The 24,880-nt window shown below is 38.9% G+C and overlaps 1 protein-coding gene across 1 annotated transcript in view; it reads left to right on the top strand.

Annotated features, from left to right (window-relative positions):
• Positions 1 to 24,880, top strand: part of Med14 (mediator complex subunit 14) — a 72,409-nt gene that overhangs the window by 34,867 nt on the left and 12,662 nt on the right. Inside the window, exons 14-23 of the mRNA XM_010636216.2 lie at positions 889 to 1,080; positions 1,551 to 1,685; positions 4,540 to 4,616; positions 9,584 to 9,744; positions 9,832 to 9,978; positions 10,745 to 10,836; positions 12,150 to 12,302; positions 12,625 to 12,894; positions 16,871 to 17,011; positions 20,919 to 21,030. Coding sequence (XP_010634518.1) covers positions 889 to 1,080; positions 1,551 to 1,685; positions 4,540 to 4,616; positions 9,584 to 9,744; positions 9,832 to 9,978; positions 10,745 to 10,836; positions 12,150 to 12,302; positions 12,625 to 12,894; positions 16,871 to 17,011; positions 20,919 to 21,030 — 1,480 coding nt within the window. The remainder of the gene's footprint in view (positions 1 to 888; positions 1,081 to 1,550; positions 1,686 to 4,539; positions 4,617 to 9,583; positions 9,745 to 9,831; positions 9,979 to 10,744; positions 10,837 to 12,149; positions 12,303 to 12,624; positions 12,895 to 16,870; positions 17,012 to 20,918; positions 21,031 to 24,880) is intronic.

Raw genomic sequence — 24,880 nt, 5'->3', positions numbered from 1 at the left:
GTACCAGGGTTTGAACTCGGGTCTTTGCGCTTGCAAGGCAGGCCACCGAACTGCTGAGCTAAATCCCCGGCCCGATGGCACTAATTTCTGTTATTAGGGGACTTTAATTTTTTAGCTAGACCTTGCAGTTAGTGAGGTGGATTACAGCAATGTCTGGAGCCAAATTTAGGAGCCAAACTTCGAATCCAATCACAAGCACAAGTCCATTACTTTCTGGCTGTGAGACCTTGGGCAAGTAACTTGGGCTTTTTGTGCCTTAGTTTCCTCATCAGAAAAGTGAAATAATACCTACTTCCTAAGGTTCTTAGGAGGATTAAATGTTTTCACATCTGTAAGGTATTTTAGATAGTACTTGGCACTTGGTAAGTTCCTTATCACTGTTAACTGTTGTTGATGTTGTTATCCTCACAATGACATTTTTCACTCGAAAAATCAAGGTTTATTTTTACATCCCAATGAGATCTAGCTGTGATTTTCTTCTGCCATAATAGATTTTTAAGGATGCTTTAATGGTTAAGGGAGGCGGTAAGGCAATTTAAAATACATATTTAGAATAAAATGCATTCTAGAAAATAAAGCAGACCTACTAAGGCATACTTTTTCCCACTTTGTAAGCAGGAATATCAAGAGCACTTAATGCTGATAATTTAAATATTCTACTTGCTATAGTTTATGGTTACTCTTGTATCAGTCTTTAGTCTGGTCTACATTTTAGAAAACAAATTATGTACTTACTAGAAATGCTACTTTTGATATCATAATTGATTTGTCCTTATCTTTAAAAAAGTAATCTGTATTAGGTTTATAATTCTGAGCCCTACTTGGTATAAGGGGCAGACACCTGACAGTTGATTCTCTGAGTCTTGTTTCTGATTTGGGCCTTGTTAGGTTGTAGAAATGCTGGAGGTTCCAAATAAACCTACGCAGCTGTCATACAAGTACTACTTCCTGTCTGTGAGTGCTGCAGATCGTGAAGATGGCCCTGTTATGGCACTGCTGCTACAGCAGTTCAAGGAAAACATCCAGGACATGATTTTCCGGAAACCTGGGAAACAGACCAGAACTGGTACCAAGCGCAAGGTATGAGCACATTATGAAAAAAGTATAGATTTTGTATATATTCCCTTTTTTGTGTGTTTTTTTAACCTTTTTTTTTTTTTGGTATCGGAGATTGAACTCCGGTCCTTGTGCTTGTAAGGCAGGCCAGCAAACCGCTGAGCTAAATCCCCGACCCTTAACCTGTTTTTAATATGAGAAAGAATTAAATACAGTTTTCAAGAGGACAGTGATGATGTTTAAGTAGCAATTGTCTGCATTTTCTTGGAAATGCTTATGTTTTAGGTAATAATTATACATTTTCCACAAGAGAACTTGTTAAACATACTGTTTACTACTAACTTCCCAGTGTTTAGGTGAGTATCTGCTCAATAAACCTTTGTTGAAAGAGTGTAACATTTGTTTTGGTTAGCACTGAGCTTTGTTACAGTAGTTTAACTGCTGTGAGTTGTGTGTACTTTTTCTTACCTATTGTGTTTTTTCTTAAATTATAGTTGTCTGAGGATTCATGTCCAGTAGAATCCAAGAAAACCAAAAGATCAGGAGAAACGTGTGCCTTCAATAAAGTTCTAGCTCACTTTGTTGCTATGTGTGATACAAACATGCCATTTGTAGGACTTAGGCTGGAGGTAATTTTTTGGAATAATTCTGATATTCTAAATGAAAAAGTAATGTGTATTTATTTATTTATACTGGGGATCAAACTCAGGCCCTTGCACTTGCGAGGCAGGCACTGGAACCACTGAGCTAAATCCCTGGTGCTGAAAAAGTGATTTTTAAAGTGCATTGCTTAATTAAATGGATTCAGTTTAGAATGGGTATGAGCCTGTTCATTTTTGGGAGGGTGTGGTTGCAATCCTGGTATTTCATGGTATGCATGTAAAATATAACTTATTTTTTCTTTGATTTCAGGTTCTGGGCCTTCTACTCATTATGTAAAGTAAATTCTCAGTGAAACAGCCAACTTTTTCCCTCTTAGTAGGCACTTTCTTAAGCCTATTAGAGTTGGTTGATAAAAAAGAGTGGCTCCTTTTTTGACTTTAAGCCACACAAATAGCTTAAGCACTAATAAAACTGGGCTTCTTCATTAGAAGCTATAAAAAATATTAAACTATATTTTTACTTTTGTCACAGGTGTGGGGTGCATGCCTGTAGTCCAGCACTATGGAGGCTGAGGCAGGAGGATGAATTCAAGGCCAATGTGGGCTACATAGTGAGTTCAAGGCCAGTCTGAACTACATAGTGAGACCCTGTCTCAAAACAAAAGAATATATAGGAAAGTAAAGAGAGGTAACAACCTGAATTTTTTATATTTCCAAAAAGAGGTTTGGCCAAGGATTGACAACCCTTCATAAGTGATAGATTAAAAGTCTTCATTTCTCTCTAGTTTAAATTTTTTATTTTTGTTACAGTTCCCTCTTTTGTAAGTTACTATAAATGATGACGAGATCTGGAAACAGGAAAATTAATTGGGCTGATGCTGGCTTGAGGAGCCTTTATGAAAATAGCTTTTATGCTTTGAAATTGGTTAGCGAACCTTTTTTGTAAAGGGACAGACAGTAAATATTTTAAGCTTTGTGGGTCATATGTTCTTTCTTAGAACTTAAATCAGTTGTTGTCATAGTTGATATTTAAACAAGTCAACATAGCTATGACCCAATAAACTTCATTTATAAAAACAGGCAGTGGGCCAGATTGGGCCCGCAAACCGTTATTTGCCCGCTCCCACTTTAGAGAGCTTTGGGATCTTCAAGCAGAGGATAAGTGTGAAACTGTGATGAGCGCAGTAGCTTAGAGAGAAACCCAAGCCAAGAAACAGACACCTAAAATAGGTTCTTCTGCCCTTGATGTTCCCCAGCTCCTGGAACTGTGAGTGAGCTTGGTGAATGTCCTCTTGTCTGGGAACTGGCCACAGATCCTAAACTGTAGAGTATCCATTTCTTTATTGTGTCACTTGTATTGATTATATGAGTGTCATTCTGTTGCAACCTTTGCAGTGGGATGGGAGAACATGTGTACTGGGATGTTGCAGGGCATTTGTGTCCTCTCTCCGTACCCACAGGCCAAATTTCACACAAATGTGTGTTTTGCAGGCTCACAGAGAGTAAAGCCTATGACAAATGCCTTCTCTGTGCCCCTTCTCTGGACGGCTGCTGCACACAGAACACTTAAGAACATTTCTGTAATACTCTACTGAATTCAATCAAGGTTTTCAAAACTTACTTAGCTTTTCTTCTCCCAGTTAAAGTTCTAGTTATATTAAAAACAAAAGCAAACATTTTCTGCTTACAGTAACTTACTCTGAGATGTGAATAACTAAATCTGATATTACCAGAGCTGTTGTTTTTTTGGCACTGGGGATAGAACTCCAGTCCTTGCGCTTGCGAAGCAGCCGCGGGAACCACTGAGCTAAATCCCCAGCCCTTACCAGAGCTATTTGTATCTCTGATTGATAGAATAGTGGCAATATCTTTGAGGCTGTCCCATCCTTTCCTTCACTTCTTTTGAATCTGGATCCCTACTGCCTCTCTGCTAAGTAGTTACTTTTCTAAACCTCTACCCCTCCAGGGCAAAGAGTCAGTAAAATACTTAACTAATTTAAATCCTTCCTCGAACAAGGCACATGTGAACCCTCTATCAAAGGAGACCTGACAGTATCTGCCAAAGGCAAGCCTTTCTTTGGTAGATCAGATGACTCACTGGCATTTCTTAACAACTTTTAGTTGTGTAGAAAGGGGTTCAGGTGCTGTCCCTGCATTCGTCGTCTTAACTCACTTTCTGAATCCTCCAATTGGGAAAGCAATCTCACTGAGTAGATGCATAAATTGGAAATTTTCTTTTCTTTGGTCTCAGACAGAAAATTTGATTGTTAAAAAATAAACTGTTAAAATGTATTTCAGTAAAGGAATAAACTTAAAAAGTATTTGTTATGATTAGAAACGAGATATGACTGTGACTCAAGCTTGTTTTGAACAAACAAAATTTACATAAGCAAACTAGTCTTATTTTTTCAGTTGCCTCATTTGAAACCACCAGATTTGGTTCTGGGTCACTTTTAACTTGCTACAAAAATTAGGTTAATTTCCTGAGTTTTGATTTGCCATCTTTGAAGGCATTTTTGTTTTGTTTTTAAAGACAGGGTCTCACTGTGCAGCCCAGGCTGGCTGTGTGGTCCAGGCTGGCCTCAAACTCTGTGATCTTGTCTCAGCCTCCTGAGTGCTGTGATTTCAGGCATGCTCCACCACACCCAGCTCAGGTGTTTTTAAAACTAGAGTCTGAGGGCAGCTTTGCGTTTCACTGTGTTTACGTGTAGTTTCTCAAGAAATCTAATAGTGGGGACACTGCTTATGATCGATGGTGATCTAACTTTGGTAGACTGGTCCTAGAACTGATGGCTCGAGAATAGAGGCAGGAGTACATAGAAGAAGGTAGGTTTCTTTGTAAAATTAATGGTCTGTTATGGTTGTGCTTGTCTTTTCCCAGTTGTCCAATCTGGAGATCCCACACCAAGGAGTGCAAGTGGAAGGTGATGGCTTCAGCCACGCTATTCGCTTATTAAAGTAAGCCCCTGTAGTGTGACTCAGCGGGTGCCGCACATTGCAGTCACACCGCCAGAGTTGCATGAAGCAGAGTCAGAACCTTGAGATGTTTTGGGTTTCTGCATAGACTCACTAACATCTAAGGGAAGATTCCTTTTAACCTGCGGAGTGCAGTTCAGCATGGCGTGGTGTTTTAGAATGTCTTTCCTCTGCATTTCTTTTACTTGTCCAGCAGATATTTTCCAAGTGGGACTATGGGACTATGTCAGGCTTGCATTCTGATAAAGCCTTTCAGGACACTGGGCTTCCTAGAGGTGGATGAGCAACTTAGAAGGTGGAAGGGGCATTTTTTTTTTTTTTGTACTGCGGATCAAACTTGGGACCTTCTACTTGTGAGGCAGGTGGCAACACCACTGAGCTAAATCCCTGGCCCCCGGAAGGGATATCTTGAGGAAATACCAGTTGTATTCAGGCTGAAGGAGAGGGGGTAATTAGCCGGAGGAAAGGGAGGTACTGTGGGAATTGGAGGCCTCAGGTGGAGGTTTGGAGGGAGGCGGGAGGGAGCTTGGCAACCTGGAGCCCAAAGGAGTTCAGCATGGCAGGAGGTAGAGAGATGAAGATGAGGTTGGAGATGTAAGCAGGAAGGGTCAGATCCTGGAAGGGTCCTTAAACAATTTAAAACTTTATCTTAATGGGCACTAAAACATCATCAGATGATTTGAAGCAAAATCTGACATTATTACATAGGTGTCTCTGATGTTTAACTTGACAGCGTGGAGAGTAAACTGGAGGGAACAAGACTGAAGCAGTGAGACCAGTTGCTGAGCTGTTTCACACCACAGTTGGTAGCTTGAACTAGGTTAGGATTCACTAGGATTTAAGAGGTAAACTATTTAAGATTCAGTTGGGGGCTGGGGATTTAGCTCGGTGGTTCTGCTACCTGCCTCGCAAGCACAAGGATCTGCGTTCAGTCCCCGGTACCAAAAGGATTCAGTTGGTGTTGGAGGAGAGATGGCAGAGATGCTCCTTAGTTTTATCTTGGACAAATGATGGCTGGTAGTTGCGGTTTCTGAGGCAGGGACACTGCAGGTGTGAGTTTGAAAGGACTTTGCTAAGTTTGAGGTGCCTTGTCCTTTGAGCAGGTGGGGATAAAGTGTGTTAAGCTCAGCTATGAGCAGGAGAAGTAAATTACATCTGAGTATAGAAAAGGAGATGAACAGAGAGCTCGGTTCCAAGTGGACAGAGAGCTTTAGACAGTGATAGAGTGTGGACTTAGAAAGCTGCAGTACCATGGAAGGAAGAGACCAGCTTTTTGGTCCCGAAAACGATAGTAGGTTTTGTTTTTGCAAGGCGGGAAGCATTTTATTGTTTTGATTTTTAGATTTTGCTTGATATATATTTTGTTAATATGTAAGCAACTCAGTTTGTTCAGTTTCTCGGACCTATTTTGTGCAGAAAAGAGCCTCAATTCCACAACATGCACAAGACTTAAGACCTCATTTTGAGAGCCACATGCTTATGATGCCTAGTTTTGAGCTCTCAGACAAATTTCCCACCTTCTGCACTCAGATCACAGTCTTAAGCAGTGGTCCTGGTGGGTACATCAGAGGTTTTGTCTCATCCATTTTGTGTGTGTGTGTGTGTGTGTGTGTGTGTGTGTGTGTGTGTGTTTACCTCCCGTAGCTTTGGCTCCTAAAGCACAGGCACAACTCTAGCTTTTTGCAAGTCAAGGAGCTCTGCTTCTCCCTTTGCGTGTGTACGTGCAGCTTTTTTGAAGGCTTTTTCACTTTTTTAAGGCATATTTGTGCTGCTTTGACTAGCTCTTTCAATACCTGCTTTTGCACTGTGAGGCCACAGTGTGCTTACTGATGTTTTTTCAAAGCCCTTAGAACAAAGCAGACACACATCTGCCCTAGAGGACCTTAGCTTGGTTCTTAAGTTTGTTCAGTACTCAAAAGGACTGGAGAAAAATCAGCCAGGAGCAGCTGTTTAAGATAGAAAATCTTTTTTGAATTGGTAGAATTTTTCAGAAAAGGTTAATCCATTATTCAGGGTGTCTTCCTCAGTTCTTAATTTTTGGCTTATAGGATAGTATTTTGTAATTTTTTTTTCTTTCGGTACGGGAGACCGAACTCAGGACCTTGTGTTTGCGAGGCAGGCAGCGGAACCACTGAGCTAAATCTCCAGCCCTAGTGTTTTGTGATATTTTAAGTTTTGTAGCAGTTTTGTCAGGTTTCTTTATGGGTAACCTCCCCCTCCACCATGCCAGGAAGATTAAAGTTGTAACTGTTGTTTCCTTTGTCTTCTGTTACACTTACAACCTTGTAAGTGAGTAGATATGTAACGGGGTTCCTTGAAGTGGAGCCAATTATATTTATATCGCAGATTATGAAAGTGGCACAGGATATACTTTGAGGGTCTTTCTGTCTCTAGAATCGAAATTGAAAGGAGTCTTACACTTACCTTGGTTCTCACTTGAAAACACGTCAGCTTTCTGTGCTTTCATTTTCTAACCAAGTGGGTTTCATGAAAAACCTGCGTAATATAAAAAGAAGATAATGTACAACAGTTACACTTTGAAGCTCAAAAGGAAATATCTATCTGAATTGGCTACTTTATAACTCCTATGAGGGGGGTATGTCTTGAATGTAGGAACAGGCAAGTCCTCAGTATACCTGTCAAGTGGGAGAACATGTGTGCCCCATGTGCAGTTTCCATAACTGCCTAAAATGTAGTTGGGCAAAATCTTCCTGGTGGTGGTAAAACATTTACAGTATAATTTTTTTTTTTTTTTTTTTTTTTTTTTTTTTTTTTTTTTTTCAGGGATCAAACTCAGGACCTTGGTGCTTGCCAGACAGGCACGGCACCACTGAGCTACATCCTGGGCAAAAGATAACTTTTGAAAAACTTTAAAGGCTGCATTTTTTTTTTTTAAGTACCAGGGATCAAACCCAGGTCCTTGTGCTTGCAAGGCAAGTGGCAGCTCCACTGAGCTAAACCCCTGGCCCGAAGGCTGCATATTGAAGAGGAGATATGATAGAAATTTTAATTGAGAAAATTTTAGTAATATTAAATATATTTTTATGTGACCAACATAGCTTTTTTCTCCCTAAATTTTTTATTTTGCTTACTTTTTGTCACATGCAATCTCCCTTTTTTTCTCTCATAAGTTTTTTGTTCTGAGTCAGTACTTGAACTTAGGGCAATGTCTGGGGATACTTTTGGTTATCATTAACAGAGAAGAGAAGTGGCAGGGACTTCTGGCATCAAGTAGGTAGCGGCCAGGGCTACATAACAACTTCATGCAGCAAGGAATGATCTAGCCCAAAATTCCAGTATTGTCAAGATTAAGAAACCCTGTTCTTCTAGGTATTATATTTTGAATAAGACTACTGAATCGAGATTCTGTATTTCCAGTTACCTATACGTTGTAGTTTTTTCACAATATAGATAATCATTATACCAAATCTGAGAAATAACTATCTTCTCTATGAATTAACCCATTTCTCATTTAAGAAAAAAATGTGCAGCCCACTGCCTGCGTGTAAATGGAAATACCACTACTATAAAAGGAATGCTATTAGCTCAGACTTTTTATATTATTTTTGAAGTTTTAAAATTTAATATATGTATGTTTAAAATATATAGTATATTAAATACGTTGGTTTCAAAAAAAAAAAAGGATGCTATTAGTAGAATGATGTCTTTTGTTTCCAAAGACTATTGATAATACTACAGCAATGCAGAAATAAAAACGAGATATTTTGTGGCAGACTTTGAGAGTAAGATTAGGACTGTAATCTGCCAATTTCTTGGGAAAAAAATGGAAAATGGGTTAAGAGATAATGTATAAGCTGGGCATGGTCGTGCGTGACTGTAATCCCAGCATTCAGTAGGCTGAGGCAGGAGGACTGCTCTGAGTTTGAGGCCACCTTACATAGTGAGTTCAAGGCCAGCCTAAACTACATAGTGAGACTGTCTTAAACAAACAAACAAAAACAGTGTATAATTAATGTCTCATCTCATTATTTTATCCATTACTGAAATAACTAATTGCTAAAATATATTACCTTATAATGTTTTATGACAAAGGATATAGTTCATAAAGCTGTAGAAGGGAAATGGATACGTAGGTGTTTCTAAGACACTAAAGAGCTACTGTATTTCTCTTGTGTATGTGGTGTGTGCATGCATTTATATGTGACAGACAATATGTGTGTTAAATGAGTTAATAATGAAAAGCTCCATCACAGCAGGAGTTACCTTTACAGAGGAAGAAAGGGCTATGGGGGATAATGAGCCAGAATTTTGTAATGGCAACTCGGGGATTAACATATATGAATATCTGCTCTATCAGATGCAGTGAGCATTTTCTCTGTTGTTGCCTCTTTTGGTGGGGGGAGACGAGGGATCGAACTTAGGAACTTGTGCTTGCAATGCAGGCACGGTGCCAATCCCCGGCCCAAAAAATACCCCCCCATCAATGACCCATAAGCTAATTCTTTATTTTATAGTCAGGGAAACAAATTCTGATAGGTTGACTGAGTAAGAATTAGAATGCATGTTCCTGGCTCCACAGCCCTTATTCTTTGTACTTTGTTACCCTGTCTTCAAAGAGTTGCTTTACAAATACTTCATTCACCTTAGCTTTTTCTGGATGATGTTCTGATTTTGTGAAACACTATTCTTGATTTTCATTTTAGATGTGTGGTCTTTTTGAATGACAGGATTATGAATAATGACAATTCATTACTTTGTTAAAGTGAGAGCTCCTAATCCAGGTTGATACGAGTTAAATTGGATAAATTACCGTGAGATTAATTACCGTGAGATTATTAATTACCGTGAGATTGTTCCCTTCTTTGCCAAAGGTATCTGGAATTAAAATTTGTACTATAGCTCTGATGTCACACCCTGCTTGTCGTTGTGTACATTGTGCCTTGTCTTTCTGTGTAAAGTACACTTCATATGCTATCTTTCATCACCAGAATTCCTCCCTGTAAGGGTGTAAATGAGGAAACCCAAAAGGCTCTGGATCGCTCTCTCCTTGATTGCACTTTCCGATTACAAGGTAGAAATAACCGCACATGGGTGGCAGAGTTAGTGTTTGCAAACTGTCCACTTAATGGCACTTCTACCAGGGAGCAAGGTGAGATGTTTCACACACTTTGTCTTTGCATATTTGTGAAAATTTTTTAGTATTTATTACTATTAATCTTCTCTTTTAATCCTGTAGGACCATCCAGGCATGTTTACCTGACATATGAAAATCTGTTGTCTGAACCTGTTGGTGGTAGAAAAGTGGTTGAAATGTTCCTTAATGACTGGAGCAGCATTGCACGATTATATGAGTGTGTGTTGGAATTTGCACGTTCTCTACCAGGTACATGTGTAACCTTCCTTTTAAATTACTTCCCCTTCCTTTATAATTTAATTGAAGTAAAAATGCACTTTGTTTATAAAAAATATGTCTAATAAAAATGTGTCCCTTTCATCCCAGGCATCAATTTCCTTCCCCCAGATACATCACTGTTTTAAATTCTTTTGTTTCTAGAAGTTTTTAAACTCAGATCTACCTGTGCATACCTATGTTATTGTAATATAGTTCTGTGCTTATTTACTGTCTGCCATAGCATTTACTTCTGTTAATTCCCTCAATCCTCACAGTAGCCTATGAGGTAGTTAGCATTCCTCATTTTACAAATAAGACAAGTCACGGATACTAAGAACATTGCTGAAGGCCACGTAACAAGTAAGTGGCAGAACTGGAATTGGAACCCTCTATCTGCTAGACTGCTTCAGTATCTGTCCCCTTCCTTGTCCCGGCCCCATTTTGTAGCATATTATCTGTTTGTGCTGTTGCCTTTGAAAAAAAAACAAAAACACTACTTATTTTAAAAGCTTTTTAAAATTTGGCATGTAGCCGGGTGTGGTGGCGCACGCCTGTAATCCCAGCACTCCCCAGCACTCGGGAGGCTGAGGCAGGAGGATCCCTGTGAGTTCGAGACCAGCCTGAGCTACATAGTGAGTTGCAGGTCAGTCTCAACTACATAGTGAGACCCTGTCTCAAAAAAAAAACAACAAAACAAAAAAAAGTTTGGCATGTACATGTATACTATTAATTTCCTTTTTGTTTCCATTTTGCTTAGATATACCTGCTCATCTCAATATTTTTTCAGAAGTTCGTGTTTATAATTACCGAAAACTTATTTTGTGTTATGGAACCACCAAGGGAAGCTCAGTAAGTCTGATTTTAAAACTTGGAAGTCCCTCTCTTGTGAATCTTTTAAAAATCAAGAACCCCCAAAACATAAAAAAATGCCTTAAAATGAATAATGACTGAAGCGTGGCCCTGTGGCTCAGCAGTCACAGCACCTATCTTATATTAGTAAGCACTGAAGTAGAAATCAGGGATAAAATTATAAATATCAAAGATTTGGTTGACATAAATATAGTATACTATAACAAGTAAGTCTTTAAAATTCAAAAAGATACCCTCTTTGATGAGGTATATGATCTTGAAGAGCTTTTGGACTCAGTAATGTCTGATTTCCAAAATATTTGGCAACGTTACTAGTGTGAATGGCTGTGAATAACATAGTATGCCTTTGCTTGGGTCACCTGAATGTTATTGTGTGATCCTGTCCTAATCTTGAGGTTACTCCTTGTAATCTACATTTCCTTGTTTTTTTTCTCACTCCACATATAAAGTTCTAGAAATTTAGTATAAAAATGCAACCAGCTGACCCCTCTGTGGACTCCTTCAAGTCAGAAATTACCTGTGTGTTTTATTAAAGTGAATTAACTGAACGTATCTATGTTGGGGTACATTATCTATGTTACTTCTGCTTTGTAATAGTACTCCTTAGTTGATGGCAGTAGGAGTGATTGTTCTTCAAGAGAAACATGAAAAATAAGAAACACTAGTGATACTTAACCAAATCAAATGTAATCAAAATTTATTCGTTCTGGACATGATAGCTAATGTCTGTAGCCACAGACACTCAGGAGACTGAAGCAGGAGGATCACAAGTTCAAGGCTAACTTGGGTGACTTAGCAAGACCCTGTCTCAATAAATAAATGAATGAATGAGTAGATGGATGAATGAATAAATGAATGAATAAAGTAAAAAGATTCAGGGGTATAGCTTAGAGGTAGAAAACTTCCTGGATTCAATCCCCAGTATCACAAAAAAATTATTTTTCTTTAGCACCTTCTCTTTGTGTTTTATTTAGTAGAAGAGGGCTAGCACAGATGCTCAGGGAATATACTGGTTTATATTACTAGTACATCTGGAGTTTGAATCCAGTCTTCTTTTTTTAAAAAAAAGACATTTCGAGAGGTGATGAGATAAAAATAACTGAAGTATGTTATATACATGTATAAATCTGCAAAACTAAAACCTATTAATCTGTAAATCAAAAAGAAAACATTTGTTAAAAAAAAGGAAAAAAGACCTCATTTAGATCTTTAGCACTTTGCCTTTTTAATATTTTATCTTCTACTTGAATCTGTTATTTTCTGTTTCTGAAACATACAATCTCTTGATTTAGATTAGTATCCAGTGGAATTCCATCCATCAGAAATTCCATATTTCTTTGGGAACAGTTGGCCCAAATTCCGGTTGCAGTAACTGCCACAATACTATTCTCCATCAGCTTCAAGAAATGTTCAACAAAACACCAAATGTGGTTCAGTTATTACAGGTAATTACGTTGATATTTATGTTTAAAAATAAGACCTTGTCAGTGTTAGTGTCTCGTTCAGTTGCTTCAAAAATATCATGTAGACTTCTACTGGTCTTTAATGACTAAAGTAGGTGTCTTTGTCTCTGTCTTGAGCCGCTTTTTGACAGTTGTTTTTAATCAAAGTGGGCACCATGATCTAGTTTGTATTCTCTTCAAGGGAAAGTTTTAGGAAATATACCAGAAGGACATTCTGTCATTTGTGATAGTTACACATTGAAAATTCTGAGGTTTTAACATTTGTACAGAAACTGGCTGCTCTCACCGTGTATGCTCTTTATAGGTACTGTTCGATACTCAGGCTCCATTAAATGCCATCAACAAACTCCCCACTGTGCCGATGTTGGGCCTGACCCAGAGAACCAACACTGCCTACCAGTGCTTCTCCATTCTGCCGCAGTCATCCACCCACATCAGACTGGCCTTCAGGAACATGTACTGCATTGACATATATTGCCGGAGTCGAGGCGTGGTGGCAATACGGGATGGAGCCTATAGTCTTTTTGATAACAGCAAGTTAGTTGAAGGTTTTTATCCTGCACCAGGACTAAAGGTAACAACAGACTTTAGTGTTATAGCATGATATACTAAATGTAAATGTCCTCCAAAACAGTTCTTCTGCGGGAGAAATAATGGGCAAAAGCAACAGTCCTGTTAGGATTTAGTAAGTAGCAATGTTAAGTCATCATCTCTGGAAATTTACTCTGAAGACTCTAATATGAGTGTCCAACCTTTTGGCTTGCTTAGGCTGCATCGAGAGAAGAGAAGTTGTCTTGAGCTGCATATAAAATATGTAATATAGTTAATGCATATAAGTAACAAAACTTCCTTTTCTAAATTTTTTTTTTTGATTTTTTGAGGCAGGGTCTCACATGTAGTTAAGACTGACCTGGAACTCACTATGTAGCCCAGGCTGGTCTCGAACTCCCAGCGATCCTCCTGCCTCAGCCTCCCAAGTGCTGGGATTACAGGCGTGCGCCACCACACCCGGCCTAAATTTTTTAAAATTATAACATAATAAGTTTGCATGAAGTGCCGGGCACATGTGTACCAGCTAATAAGAAGTTCTTTATTTGTTTAACTTTCGATGAATAAGGTACTAAAGCGTGCCATGTTTACTCTTTGGAAATTTAAGGAATTTTGAAAGTAATCTTCATCATTGATTATTGAAAAAAATGTTTGATCATCAGTTCAACTATATGACACTTTCTAAAAACGTAACATCTTGTGCCACAACTGCTGGAGATTCTCATGTGATAGCTCAGTTGTTTATGTTTAGAGTCAAATAGTTCCAAAAGGCTTGTTTGGAAAGTCTTCTACAGACCGTTTTCCTGCTCCTGAGACATACCTATTTTTAATTTATATATAGCTGATTCTTAGTATTTATATCCATATCTCTAGATAGCATGCTTGTAGTATTATTTGTTGACTTTCTGGTTTAGGCCTTATCCGATTCTCACTGTGGAAAAGAAGGAATTAATTCTTAAATTGTTTTTGTTTTTGCATGTACTCTCTACCTTCCTGACTACTCTCAGTACGTGAACGCATTTTTCTTTCCTCCTATGTTTGCAATATGATTGGATAGCTACTATGACTAGGCAAATTTTTAATTTTCACATTATTAGGAATAAATAAACACTGCTTGTTCCAAGCTTACTACGATTACTTTTCCTTTCTTGTTCAGTATTTTATTTACCTGGGAATTATTGATTTTTTTTTTTTTTTTTTTTTTTTTTTTTTTTTTTTTTTGAGACAGGATCTCACTATCTAGTTCAGAATGCTCTGGAACTCAACTCTGTAGCCCAGGCTGGTCTCAAACTTACAGCGATCCTCCTGCCTCTGCCTCCCGAGTGCTGGGATTACAGGCGTGTGCCACCATGCCGGGCTTACCTGCTTAGCTTTTTCTATAGTTATGACTAACTCCATGTTAAACTCCCTCCTAGTTGTGTAACTCTCCTTTCAGCACTTACACATATATCAGATACCGTACTGGTTTCATCTTGAAATCTCTTCCGTGCTCCTTTGATCTACTCCAGTTTGATAGCACTCCAGGCTTTTTGTGGAATTGTGACATAGGAATCTACAGCAGGATGAAGGAGGAGAGGCCCTGCTTCTTTCTTTTGTTGCATGCCCTGTGGCTTAGCCCCTATGTTTTATTCTTGGTTTACTTGTTTTTTTTGGTATCGTAAATCCTATAACTTCCTGGGAGAAGGTACCTAGGAGGTTATTTGAGACCTAGTATAGCTGAAGGCCTCTTCCCTCATCTAATTGAGAGTGACTAGATGCAGAGAGATTCTAAGCTGCAGTCGTTTTCTGTACAAATATTGAAGGCATTGCTTTTTTAGATTCCATTGTGACTGTGAAGGTGCTTTGCTATTCTAATTCTTGAACCTTATGGATCTGAGTGGGCTCTTTCAGTTTGAAAATTTAATTCTTTTGCACTGGAAAATTTCCTTGCATAATTTCTTGCTATTTTCTGTGCTAGCTATTTCTGGTAACTACTGTTCTGATGTTGGGCATCTTAGACTTGTCCTCTAATTTTCTTATCTCTTCTGAAATTTTTCTCTGTGTTTCTGGGAAACTTCCTCATTTTCTATTCTCATCTTTCTACTTTTCCTTTCTGCCATAAAATTTTTTTGGCATTTAAAAAATTTCCAAAAGCTCTTTTTTGCTTCTAAATGTTCACTTTATGACATCATGTCTTGTATGGCTATATTATCTTCTTTTCTTCCTATATAATTTCCATTTCTTACTTTTTTGAGGGGGTTAATTTCTTTCGTTTTAGTGTCTTCAAATATTAATTCTTAATTCTTCTTTTATTTAAAGAGAAGATTTGCTGACCGTTGCAGGAGGATCTGCTTAGGCCATTTCTTTGGGAAACTTTCATTGCCAGTGGCTTTAGGTCATTTTTTGGGACTGGTATGAGTACCATGTGAAGAGTGTTCAAATTTCCTGAATAAGGGCCAGGGATTTAGCTCAGTGGTTCCACTGCCTGCATCACAAGCTCAAGATCCTGAGTTCGATCCCTGGTATCAAAAAAAAAAATTTTTTTTTTCCCGAATAAATGACATGCATCTGACTCCCAGTTTGGGGAAAGTCAAATGAAAAGAAAAGTGGTATTTTTGACTATCAGTATGTGGACTTTAATCCCCACTTTTGTTTTGTTTTGTTTTTTTTTTTTTTTGGTACCACGGATCAAATTTGGGACTTTGTGATTGTGAGGCAGGTGGTGGAACCACTGAGCAAAACCCCCAGCCCCTAATCCCCATTTTTAATATATGATGCCTTTTCTCTCCATTTATCCATGGAGACCTTCAAGTCAAGAGTTTTCATTCCAGGAAAATTGAGATCAGCTCCGCATAGCCCAGGTAGCATAAGATTTGGGAGAGTTAAGTGTCTCTTAAAGAGATTTAAAGCTGGGTTTGGTGGTGTACGCCTATAATCCCAGCACTCAGAAGCTGAGGCAGGAGGATTGCTGTGCATTCAAGACCAGCCTGGGCTTACCCAGTAGGTTCAAGGCCAGCCTGAACTTCATAGTGAGACCTTGTCTTGAAAAAAATAAAATAAAGAGACTTTCACCCAGTTCTGTTTTAAATCCCACCTCCATGCACATTGCCAGGGGTGTCTGGTGCTACCAGTTCCAAAGCATCTTTGGGATCTGGATGGAAATAACTGCTCTTTGGCTTTCCCTGTGACTTGCTTAGAGTTTCTCACATTGGATGCTTCAACCATCTACTTTGTAAACTCCAGAATGTATTGCTGTTTTTTCTCTTCTCTCAGTCTTTTTGTGTTTGTGACTTACTACTTTAAATTATTTTTAGTGGTTTTATTTAGTAGGGTATCGAGAGGATAGAATGTGTATTGCAAATCCATTATTTTTATTAAAAGTCAGACTGTATACTTTTAATAGTGCTCTAGTGATTTTGGTAAGACTATTATATACATCTTTGAAGACTGGGAAGCAGAAGGTATTAAAAGAGTGAGAATCTCCTGGAGACACAAAATCTGGTAGCTTTGCTCAGTTTTTGGATGCCATATCCTATAAAATAAGGCTGTCCCACTCTTGGCAGTTCAGGATTAAGTCATATAATTAAAAAAGCCAAAAGTTGGCGTAATTCTGAATCAGTTTTCCTGTCATATTCTCTAGATTAAAAAGTGAGAACTCTCATGAAATGGGAAATTTTACAAGTTATTTATATGACCAACATACAATTTTTCACTCCCCCCCCCATTCTGGTCAGAAGTTAATAAAATATTTTGACCTGAAGGTAAGAGGTACCAGGATATACTTCTTTGTTCACTTTTTTTATATAATACTTCTTTTTTTAATACAGTATTGTTATAATTTTTTACTTCAGTGTTATTTTTATTGTCGTTGACCATTTTTCCTTCTCCCTTCCATTAGAATGAGTGATATCTCGTCTAGATTGTCCTAATAATACTTTTCAGGGATGGACATTACATATTTGCTTCTGTTCAAAAATTTATTTTACTAAAGTACTGTAAATTTTACTCATTTACATCCACAGACGTTCCTGAATATGTTTGTTGACAGCAATCAGGATGCCCGAAGAAGGTCTGTAAATGAGGACGATAATCCCCCTTCTCCTATAGGAGGAGATATGATGGACTCTTTAATATCACAGCTCCAGCCGCCACCCCAGCAGCAGGTAATTGTCTTAGTAAAACTCCAAACACAGTGTCACATTTGTGTAACTCTCTAGTTTCTCCAGGTGTCAGGGTTTCTTTCTTGAAAGATGAAGTCCTTGGTAGCCCAAGATGCCCAGGAAATCCTTACTTTAAAAAAAAGATGGAGGAAGGTGAGGAGGCTTTCTGTAATGGGAAGCGAATAGTGCCAGGAAAAGCATTGACCCCAGACACTGAGATCACACATACACTTGAGATGATGTGATGTGACTCCAAGGATGGGGACATCCTCTGTGAGACCTTTGGAAGCATGTCCTCTCCATGTCCTGAAGGACAACTATTTTTAAATTATGAGTACTGAGATTGATATGTATAGTGATATTCAGAAGGGACTCCTGCGTAGAACAACAGAGAGGGAGTATAGATAGAAATGTCAAGGGTTCTGTCCTCATGCCATTTACTTTTTGGGTTTTGTTTTGTTTTGTTTTTGAGACAGGGTCTCACTCTGTAGTTCAGGCTGGTTTTGAACTCACTATGTAGCTAGGCTGGCCTTGAACCTGTGGCAGTCCTCCTACTTCACCCTCCGAAGTGCTGGGATTACAGGTGTGAACCACCACGCCTGGCTTGTCCTCAAACCATTTGGATAAACTACATTATTGAATCCTAAAAGCTTTCAAGTTAATCTTACACTGTCAACATGTCTGTGCCTGAGGAGGCCCCCAGGCCAACCTTTGTTCTCATGCTGAATGAGAAGATGACCAGGGATTTTTTTTACCCCTGCCACAGTCACATGGGACTTTCCTAGCCTGGAATGACTCATTGTGAATGTGCAGAAGCTTCCTGACTTTACCTAGAAGACTTCAAAGGCCCAGTGTTTGTTCTATGTGAACACATGACCTGAAGGCAACAAGAGCTCACTGTTACTCACCAGAAATATACTTGAAACAGAATTACTTGGGACAGCATTGTGAGGGAATTCATTTAGCTGTTTTATTACCTGCTGTCTGGCTGGCTTCTTAGTAACTGCAACTTTACAGTGCTTACATACATACCAGGGCAAATTGTACTATTCCTGACAACTATTCAAGTTTCTTTCCTTCCCTCTTTATTTCCCTTCTTTTTGGCTTTATTTTTTGAGATAGGATCTCACCATGTGCTCCAGGTTGGCCATGAGCTCCCTATGTAGTCTAGGCTGGCCTTGAACTCATAATTCTTCTACCTCAGCCTTCTGAGCGCTTGGATTATAGGTGTGTGCCACTGTACCTGGTTTCGGGGCTTCTCTTCTTGACCTTCATAAAGATGCAGGAAAGCTCGTATAAAGCCCCATGTCAGTGCTTCTGTGTAGGAAAGGCATGGGTCTCTTGTGACAGACATTGACTCGTGAGATACTAGCTCTCTGATGGTCATGCTGAGCCACCATGGAGAAGTGCTTTAGCAGCTTTTTTTTCTTGTGGAAGCCACTTACTTGCATTGTAGGTTTTTGCTGTACCCAATATGGAATGCAGGGATATGCCACATCTTGACAAAAAGAAGTGACTTGCATGAGCTGGCTGGTGACCATAGCCATAGCAGGGCTAATGTTGTATGGGGAATGTGTGGAGAGTGAGATCCCATTGTTCTCTCCTGGCCCCAAATAAGTCATACATTAGTCTTTCTGCAGATTATTTGTTTTTGTCATTGAAAAATCATAATCTGACACAGAAAGACCCTATAGTGCTAATTTATTCCATATTGTGATTTTGGTATGGTCCTCTATAGCATTAGCATTTCATACTGAGTGTGAGATTTTTAGAAAATAATTACAGGCTAGGAAAAAGGATTAGAAGTGGATAGATTTGGGGGAAAGTTAGAATAGCTGGCACAATGGTGTGCGCCTGTAATCCCAGCACCAAGACCGAGGTGGGAAGATCATTTGAGCTCAGGAGGTCAAGACCAGCTTGGGCAGTATAGCGAGAGACCCCAGCTCAAAAAAAAGTTAGAATAACTTTTCATTTTGTGAACATTCTAGAGTTTTTCTTCTTTTTCTTATTATATATTTAACCTACAACTAGAGCTTTTTTTGTTAATTTCTCAATTGATGTGTGGCATTTAGTGCAAGTCAGTATTCTTTTTAAAAAAATTCATCTATGGCCGAATATCTTTGGTTAGTGGCTTTGGCTTTAGGTATTCTTAAGAATCCAGCAATTTATTGAACAATTTCAGTTTTAAGTTATTTTCTGTTTAACAGATACAGTGGTTATACTCGGATTTGTAAACTGTTAAATTCCATGATAGTTGTGAGGGAGACATTCATAGTTTCTTGTACATTTTACTTGATGTTAGTAGATACCTTCTTTTATATAAAATGTAGTTATATTACATAAGCTAGTCCATGAGAAAAACATAGGGAGAAGCAGTAAGAAAAATCAAAACAAAATAAGACCGGACAACCTAGTTTTTAAAATGAGTGAAAGATTTGAGACATTTCACAAAAAAGGATGTCCAAGTGACTGGGAAGCACAGGAAAGATGTTTAAACCTCATCTGATATCACAGTAATATAAATGAAAGCTACAGTGAGATAATACTCTACACACCACAAAAAGGACTCTTAACAAAGGCAATTGAATAATTCCCATATACTGATGCATCACATATACTAATACAAAATACAAACAATAGATAATTCTTGCTAACATTAGGATTAGGAACAACTGAAACTCATTTACTTCCAGAAAGTTTGTAAAACAATTGCCTTGTGGTACTGTTTAGCTGTAGTCTAGGATGCTAAAACTCAACATTATACATACTTGTGATTTAACAGTTACTCTTAGGAATATATGCAGTAGAAGTGCATCAGAAAACAGTTTTTATAGCAACCTTATTCCAAAAATTGTGGAAACTCACGTATCCAACAACTGTAGAATGAATGAATACGTTGAAGCATATTCACACAAAGAAATATGTTAAAGAAATGACAAAACAAACCACTGTCACCTGCAACATGCTGGGTGAGTTTCACTGAAATAATGTTCCACAAGAGAAGCCAGACATTATCAAGAGTACATTCAGTATTTATAGGAAATGCAAAAACAGGACAAGGCTGGGTGATAAAAGTCTTTGGGGGAGGAAAGAAAGACTTGGAAGGTGTATAAGGGAGACTCATAAGTATGTAATGATCTTCAGTGTCTTGTGCTCTCTGGTAGCCACATTTTAAAAAATTCACCAAGGGGCTGGGGATTTGGCTCAGTGGTTCTGCTTCTTGCCTCGCAAGCATGAGGCCCGAGATCAGGGATTGATCCCTGGTACCAAAAAAATTCCCCAAACTGCATATCTAATATTTGTGCTCTTTACTACATGTGATCTATACCTCAAATTTTTTGAAAACTAAGGTGATTAGATTATTCTTGGTTTTTCATCACTGAAAATGAAAGATAAAGGTGAACAGGGGTCAGGTTGAATTACCCTATCTTACTGACTATAAACTCTACAAAATGTAAGATGCAGCATTTTTATGTACCGCTAGAAAAAAAAAAAAACCCTGCAAATTAAACTGACATACCAGAAGTTGAAAGGTACACCATGATTTCAGAGATGTTAATGTGCAGGGGGAAATTTCTTGGAATCCATGAAACGGTAATTAAGTAATGCAGATAAATCAGTGGTGTAGTAGAAAAATGAACAGGATATAGCTTGAGGGGTAGAAACTGGTGTTGCAAGGTCAGGAATGTAGCTGCTGCTATTGTGAAAACACTTTGAAAATCAGTTTTTAAAGACAGTGTATATTTTCCACTATTGATGTGTGTTTTGTACACTTTCATATCTTGTATTCCCTATTTGGTGACCCGTGAAGTGTGTGAATGTTAATACTATAGCTACAATCAGGGAAAGTCACAGTCTTACACTATCTTCAGTTGGTCATTTCACCACCATTTAATTTTCTTCTTTTTAGCCATTTGCAAAGCAGCCGGGAACATCAGGAGCTTATCCCCTTACTTCGCCCCCCGCATCTTATCACAGCACAGTTAATCAATCTCCCTCTATGATGCACACACAGTCTCCAGGTAAGATATTCCTTATTCCCTTGTCATAGTCAGCTTTTAAATACAAAATACACATGTGTGTGAGTGCATGAATGTATGTGCGTGCTTGCACTTGTATACACACACACACACACACACACACACACACACACACACACACACTAAGAAACACTGTAGCCTAGTATTTCAGAGAGAATTCCCTTTGTAGACTGGCTAGATAATCGCCATGTTTTCATTGTGACTGAATTGTAAAATCTGTGTTCATAGTTTAGGAGTACTTTAAAAGACTTGAATTAAGATGTGGTATTGTCACCCAGAGCCAGACTTATTTGTACTAATCACAGAATAATTGCAACATAGTCTATATCAGAGATCGATGAACTTAGGCTTATAGGCCAAATCGTGCACACCACCTTTTTCTGTAAATGTATAAAGTTTTATTGGCACACAACCATTCTCATTGATATCTGTGGCTGCTTTCCTTCTGCAAACATCCCATTTACCAGGCTTTGCTATGTGAAGGATGGCTGTTTCCCAGTCCCCAGAGCCAGGCAGTGCACATCTTATTTGCCCAAACAAATTGGCTTTGTCGATAGCCCCATGTGCAGTGGAAAAGTGCTGGAAAATACCAACCTTTCCTTTTGACTGAATAAGATTCAGTGGTATCTCTTGAACATTTGGTCTGTAATAAATACTGCTGGCGCTCGGCATTCTTCAGGGAGCCAGATGCTGGCGCTGCTCTCCAGTGCTTATGACCTAGCAACATATCCAGGAAGACAAGTAGCAGCTCTTGTTTGTCTGGGTAGGGGGGTGAAGCATGACCTCTTGTCTGCTAGCTCCTGTATTTAATCTGTTCTGTATCAGTAGTGCTGCTCAATATAATGATTTTTAAAGTTTCAGCATGAAGGATGCGATATGTAATATGGGATGTAAAAATATAAGAAGTAATTTTTCAGAGTATATGTCCAGTAAAATTCTCTTAATATATCAGTCCAGTCAACTAAAGAATGCATTATCATTTGAAAATATTCTAGCTTATTTATGAAAAGACAGAGCAAACATAAAACTACACAAAACTTTGATTCTTTTAAAGTGAAAAACCCAGTAAATGCATTTCTAGTTTTCTGAGTTTTTGTTTAGTAAAGCAGAATTTGCCATGCATACTTTTGTCCCTTATAAAATACAAAATAATCATTTTATTTGTGTATGTATAAGTGTGTTGTGAGAGAGAGAGATTTATATTGATCAGAACCAGTAATTTTCAGATGAAAAACAGGGACATCACTTGCTAACTTCACTTGCTAATTTCAGTTATAAAATGGGAATATAAAACATTTTTCTTAGAGATGTTGTGAGAATTGAATGAATAAATTCACATAAAGTGTTTAGTTTGGGGCATAGCACACAACTCATTCCTCTTTGACCAACCTCTTGCCTGGTTGCCCAGATTGGGCTGTTTGATATCCAGCACTGTTCAGGCACTCAACCCTGGCACATCCCACCCCAATGTATGTCACTTAACCACTAGATTGCCCTGCACGTTACTATAGTATGAGGGCTTTTTTTTTTTTTTTTTTTTTGGTTTTTTGAGACAGGGTCTCACTATGTATTTGAGACTGACCTGGAACTCACTGTGTAGCCCAACCTTGAACTCACAGTGATCCTCCTGCCTCAGCCTCCAGAGTGCTGGGATTACAGGCCTGCACCACCACGCCTGGTTTATTTATTTTTTTAAACAGATCTTTATTTTAAATATCTTTAGCCAGGTGTGGTGGTGCACACCTGTAATCCCAGCACCTGAGAGGCTGAGGCAGGAGGATTGCAGTGAGTTTAAAGCAAGCCTGGACTACACAGTGAGTTCAAGGCCAGCCTGGGCTGCATAGTGAGACTATCTCAAAAAACCAAAAACAAACAAAACAACCGCAGCCTGAATTACATAGTGAGACATTGTGTCTAAAAAGAAAAGAGTAAAAAAAAAAATTGTTGAATTCTCCCCTTTTTTGGAGGGTGAATGCACATACTCTTTAGGTTCCTATTTACACAATCTTAATCTGTAATGCTGGGTGCAATGAGTGTTAGAGAAAGAGTCACTCTGGGTTTTGAAAGAGCATTCAGAGGAGAGTTGGCCATTTCTTCCCAGAGGTGTTTTGTCTGCTCTCTCCCCACCGTAATGCCACACTGGATAAGCTGAGACTTGAAAGATGGGCTGGAGTTAGCCATGTGCAAGGAGGTAGACATGGGGGTATTTCAGGCAGAGTCCTGGGGTGTGAGGCGTCTGAGGTCCAGAGGCTGGTAGGCTGTCCCTGATGGCTGGAGCATGGAGAGACAGGGCCCTGTTTTGAATTTTGCCCATTATTGTGTGGGTAAAGGAAGCCATTGTTGGATATTTGTGGCACTCTAGAGGTTCAGTTTGTTTAACACGGGGGCTGACATGGAGGAGGGGTGATTCCACAGGGAAGGAGGGAGGTTCTGTCCAATCTGTTGATTGTACACATCCCCAGAGCCTTCTCAGGCCATCTGTGGCTCAGCTGAGATGATTGGCACACATATGAAGACGTGGAAGTTGTCATATCCAGGGTCATTGAAGCCTGAGTGGGTGGGCAAGCTCAGCCTCTAGGAGTCCCGACATGTGTGTTGGAGAAACAGCTAAGGAAGAAGTAGGCAGAGAAACTCAACCCCAGGGGAGTATGTTTCTAGGATATGAGTTGAGATTGTGTTTGCGTAAGAAGGAAAAATAGTTTTGAAATAATTGGAGTAGCAGATAGGTTTATCATTACGTGCCATGCCCTATTCTAAGTACTTTACTCATTTAATCCTCACGGCAAATTTGTGGCATAGGTCCTATTATCCCCATTTTATGGAGAAGTTAAGTCACTTGTTCAGATCATACAGCTAACTAAACAAGCACAAAGTATAATGTTTAAAGGTTAATGAAGTGGTTCAATATTTATTGAGTGTAACACATTGGTTTGGGCATTACAGAACATAAAAATAATAAAATTATGGCCGAGTGTGGTGGCGCATACCTGTAATTGCAGCACTCTGGGAGGCTGAGGCAGCAGGAACACCAGAAGTTCAAGGCCAGCCTGGCTTCATAATGAATTCAAGGCCAGCCTGAACTATACAAAGAGACCCTGTCTCAATAAACCAAATAAATTAATAAGTAAATATGAAATTATGTAGTAGAGAATTTGAAACCTGTTTACTAAAAGTATGTAATGGTAATGTAGCAAGAATATTAATGTAGCATTTATTTATACTTTGGGTAGCCACAGTTGCCCCTTTGATAATCCTAAATTAAAACTGGCTCTATGGCTTTAAGTACTATCTTTAAATTCATGTCTTCTGGTTTTTATATCTCTAATCTAGATGTGGCCCCAGAACTTTAGCCCTACGTTTGCATATAGTTTAATAGCTGCCTGAAACTCAGCATAGCCACAAACACCCCAGTTCAGTAAATGGCAGCCCCTTCCTTTCTGTTACCTGGGCCAGAGCTGTTGGAGTCATGCTGAACTCCTCTTTCTGCACACTTGCATTATTTTAGCCACCTTTTATTTCATGTTGTCTGGTCCACGCTGCACTGGCCTCCCACTCATTCGGGGTAAACACATTCGGGGTAGTCCTTAGTGGCCTACAAGTTCCTTTGTGGTCTGAGATCCACTCCCAGACTCTCCAATGTCACATCTTCCAGGTTTGCTTTTCTCACTGTCCAGCACACCAGCCTCCCCTGTTATGCATAACTGCTTCCTCTTCTGGGGCATTTGCACTAGCTCTTCTGTTCGCCTGGAGTTCCTTACCCCTGGATAACCTCATGTCTTATCCTGCACTTTCTTCTAATCAAGCTCACATCTTTTGTTTTGTTGCTTTTTTT

This window comes from Fukomys damarensis, unplaced genomic scaffold (assembly GCF_012274545.1).
Source record: "Fukomys damarensis isolate Sample0158 unplaced genomic scaffold, DMR_v1.0_HiC HiC_scaffold_39, whole genome shotgun sequence".
Lineage (NCBI taxonomy): Eukaryota > Metazoa > Chordata > Mammalia > Rodentia > Bathyergidae > Fukomys > Fukomys damarensis.
Note: the sequence above shows the minus strand (reverse complement) of the source record. Positions and strands in the feature narration are given on the sequence as shown.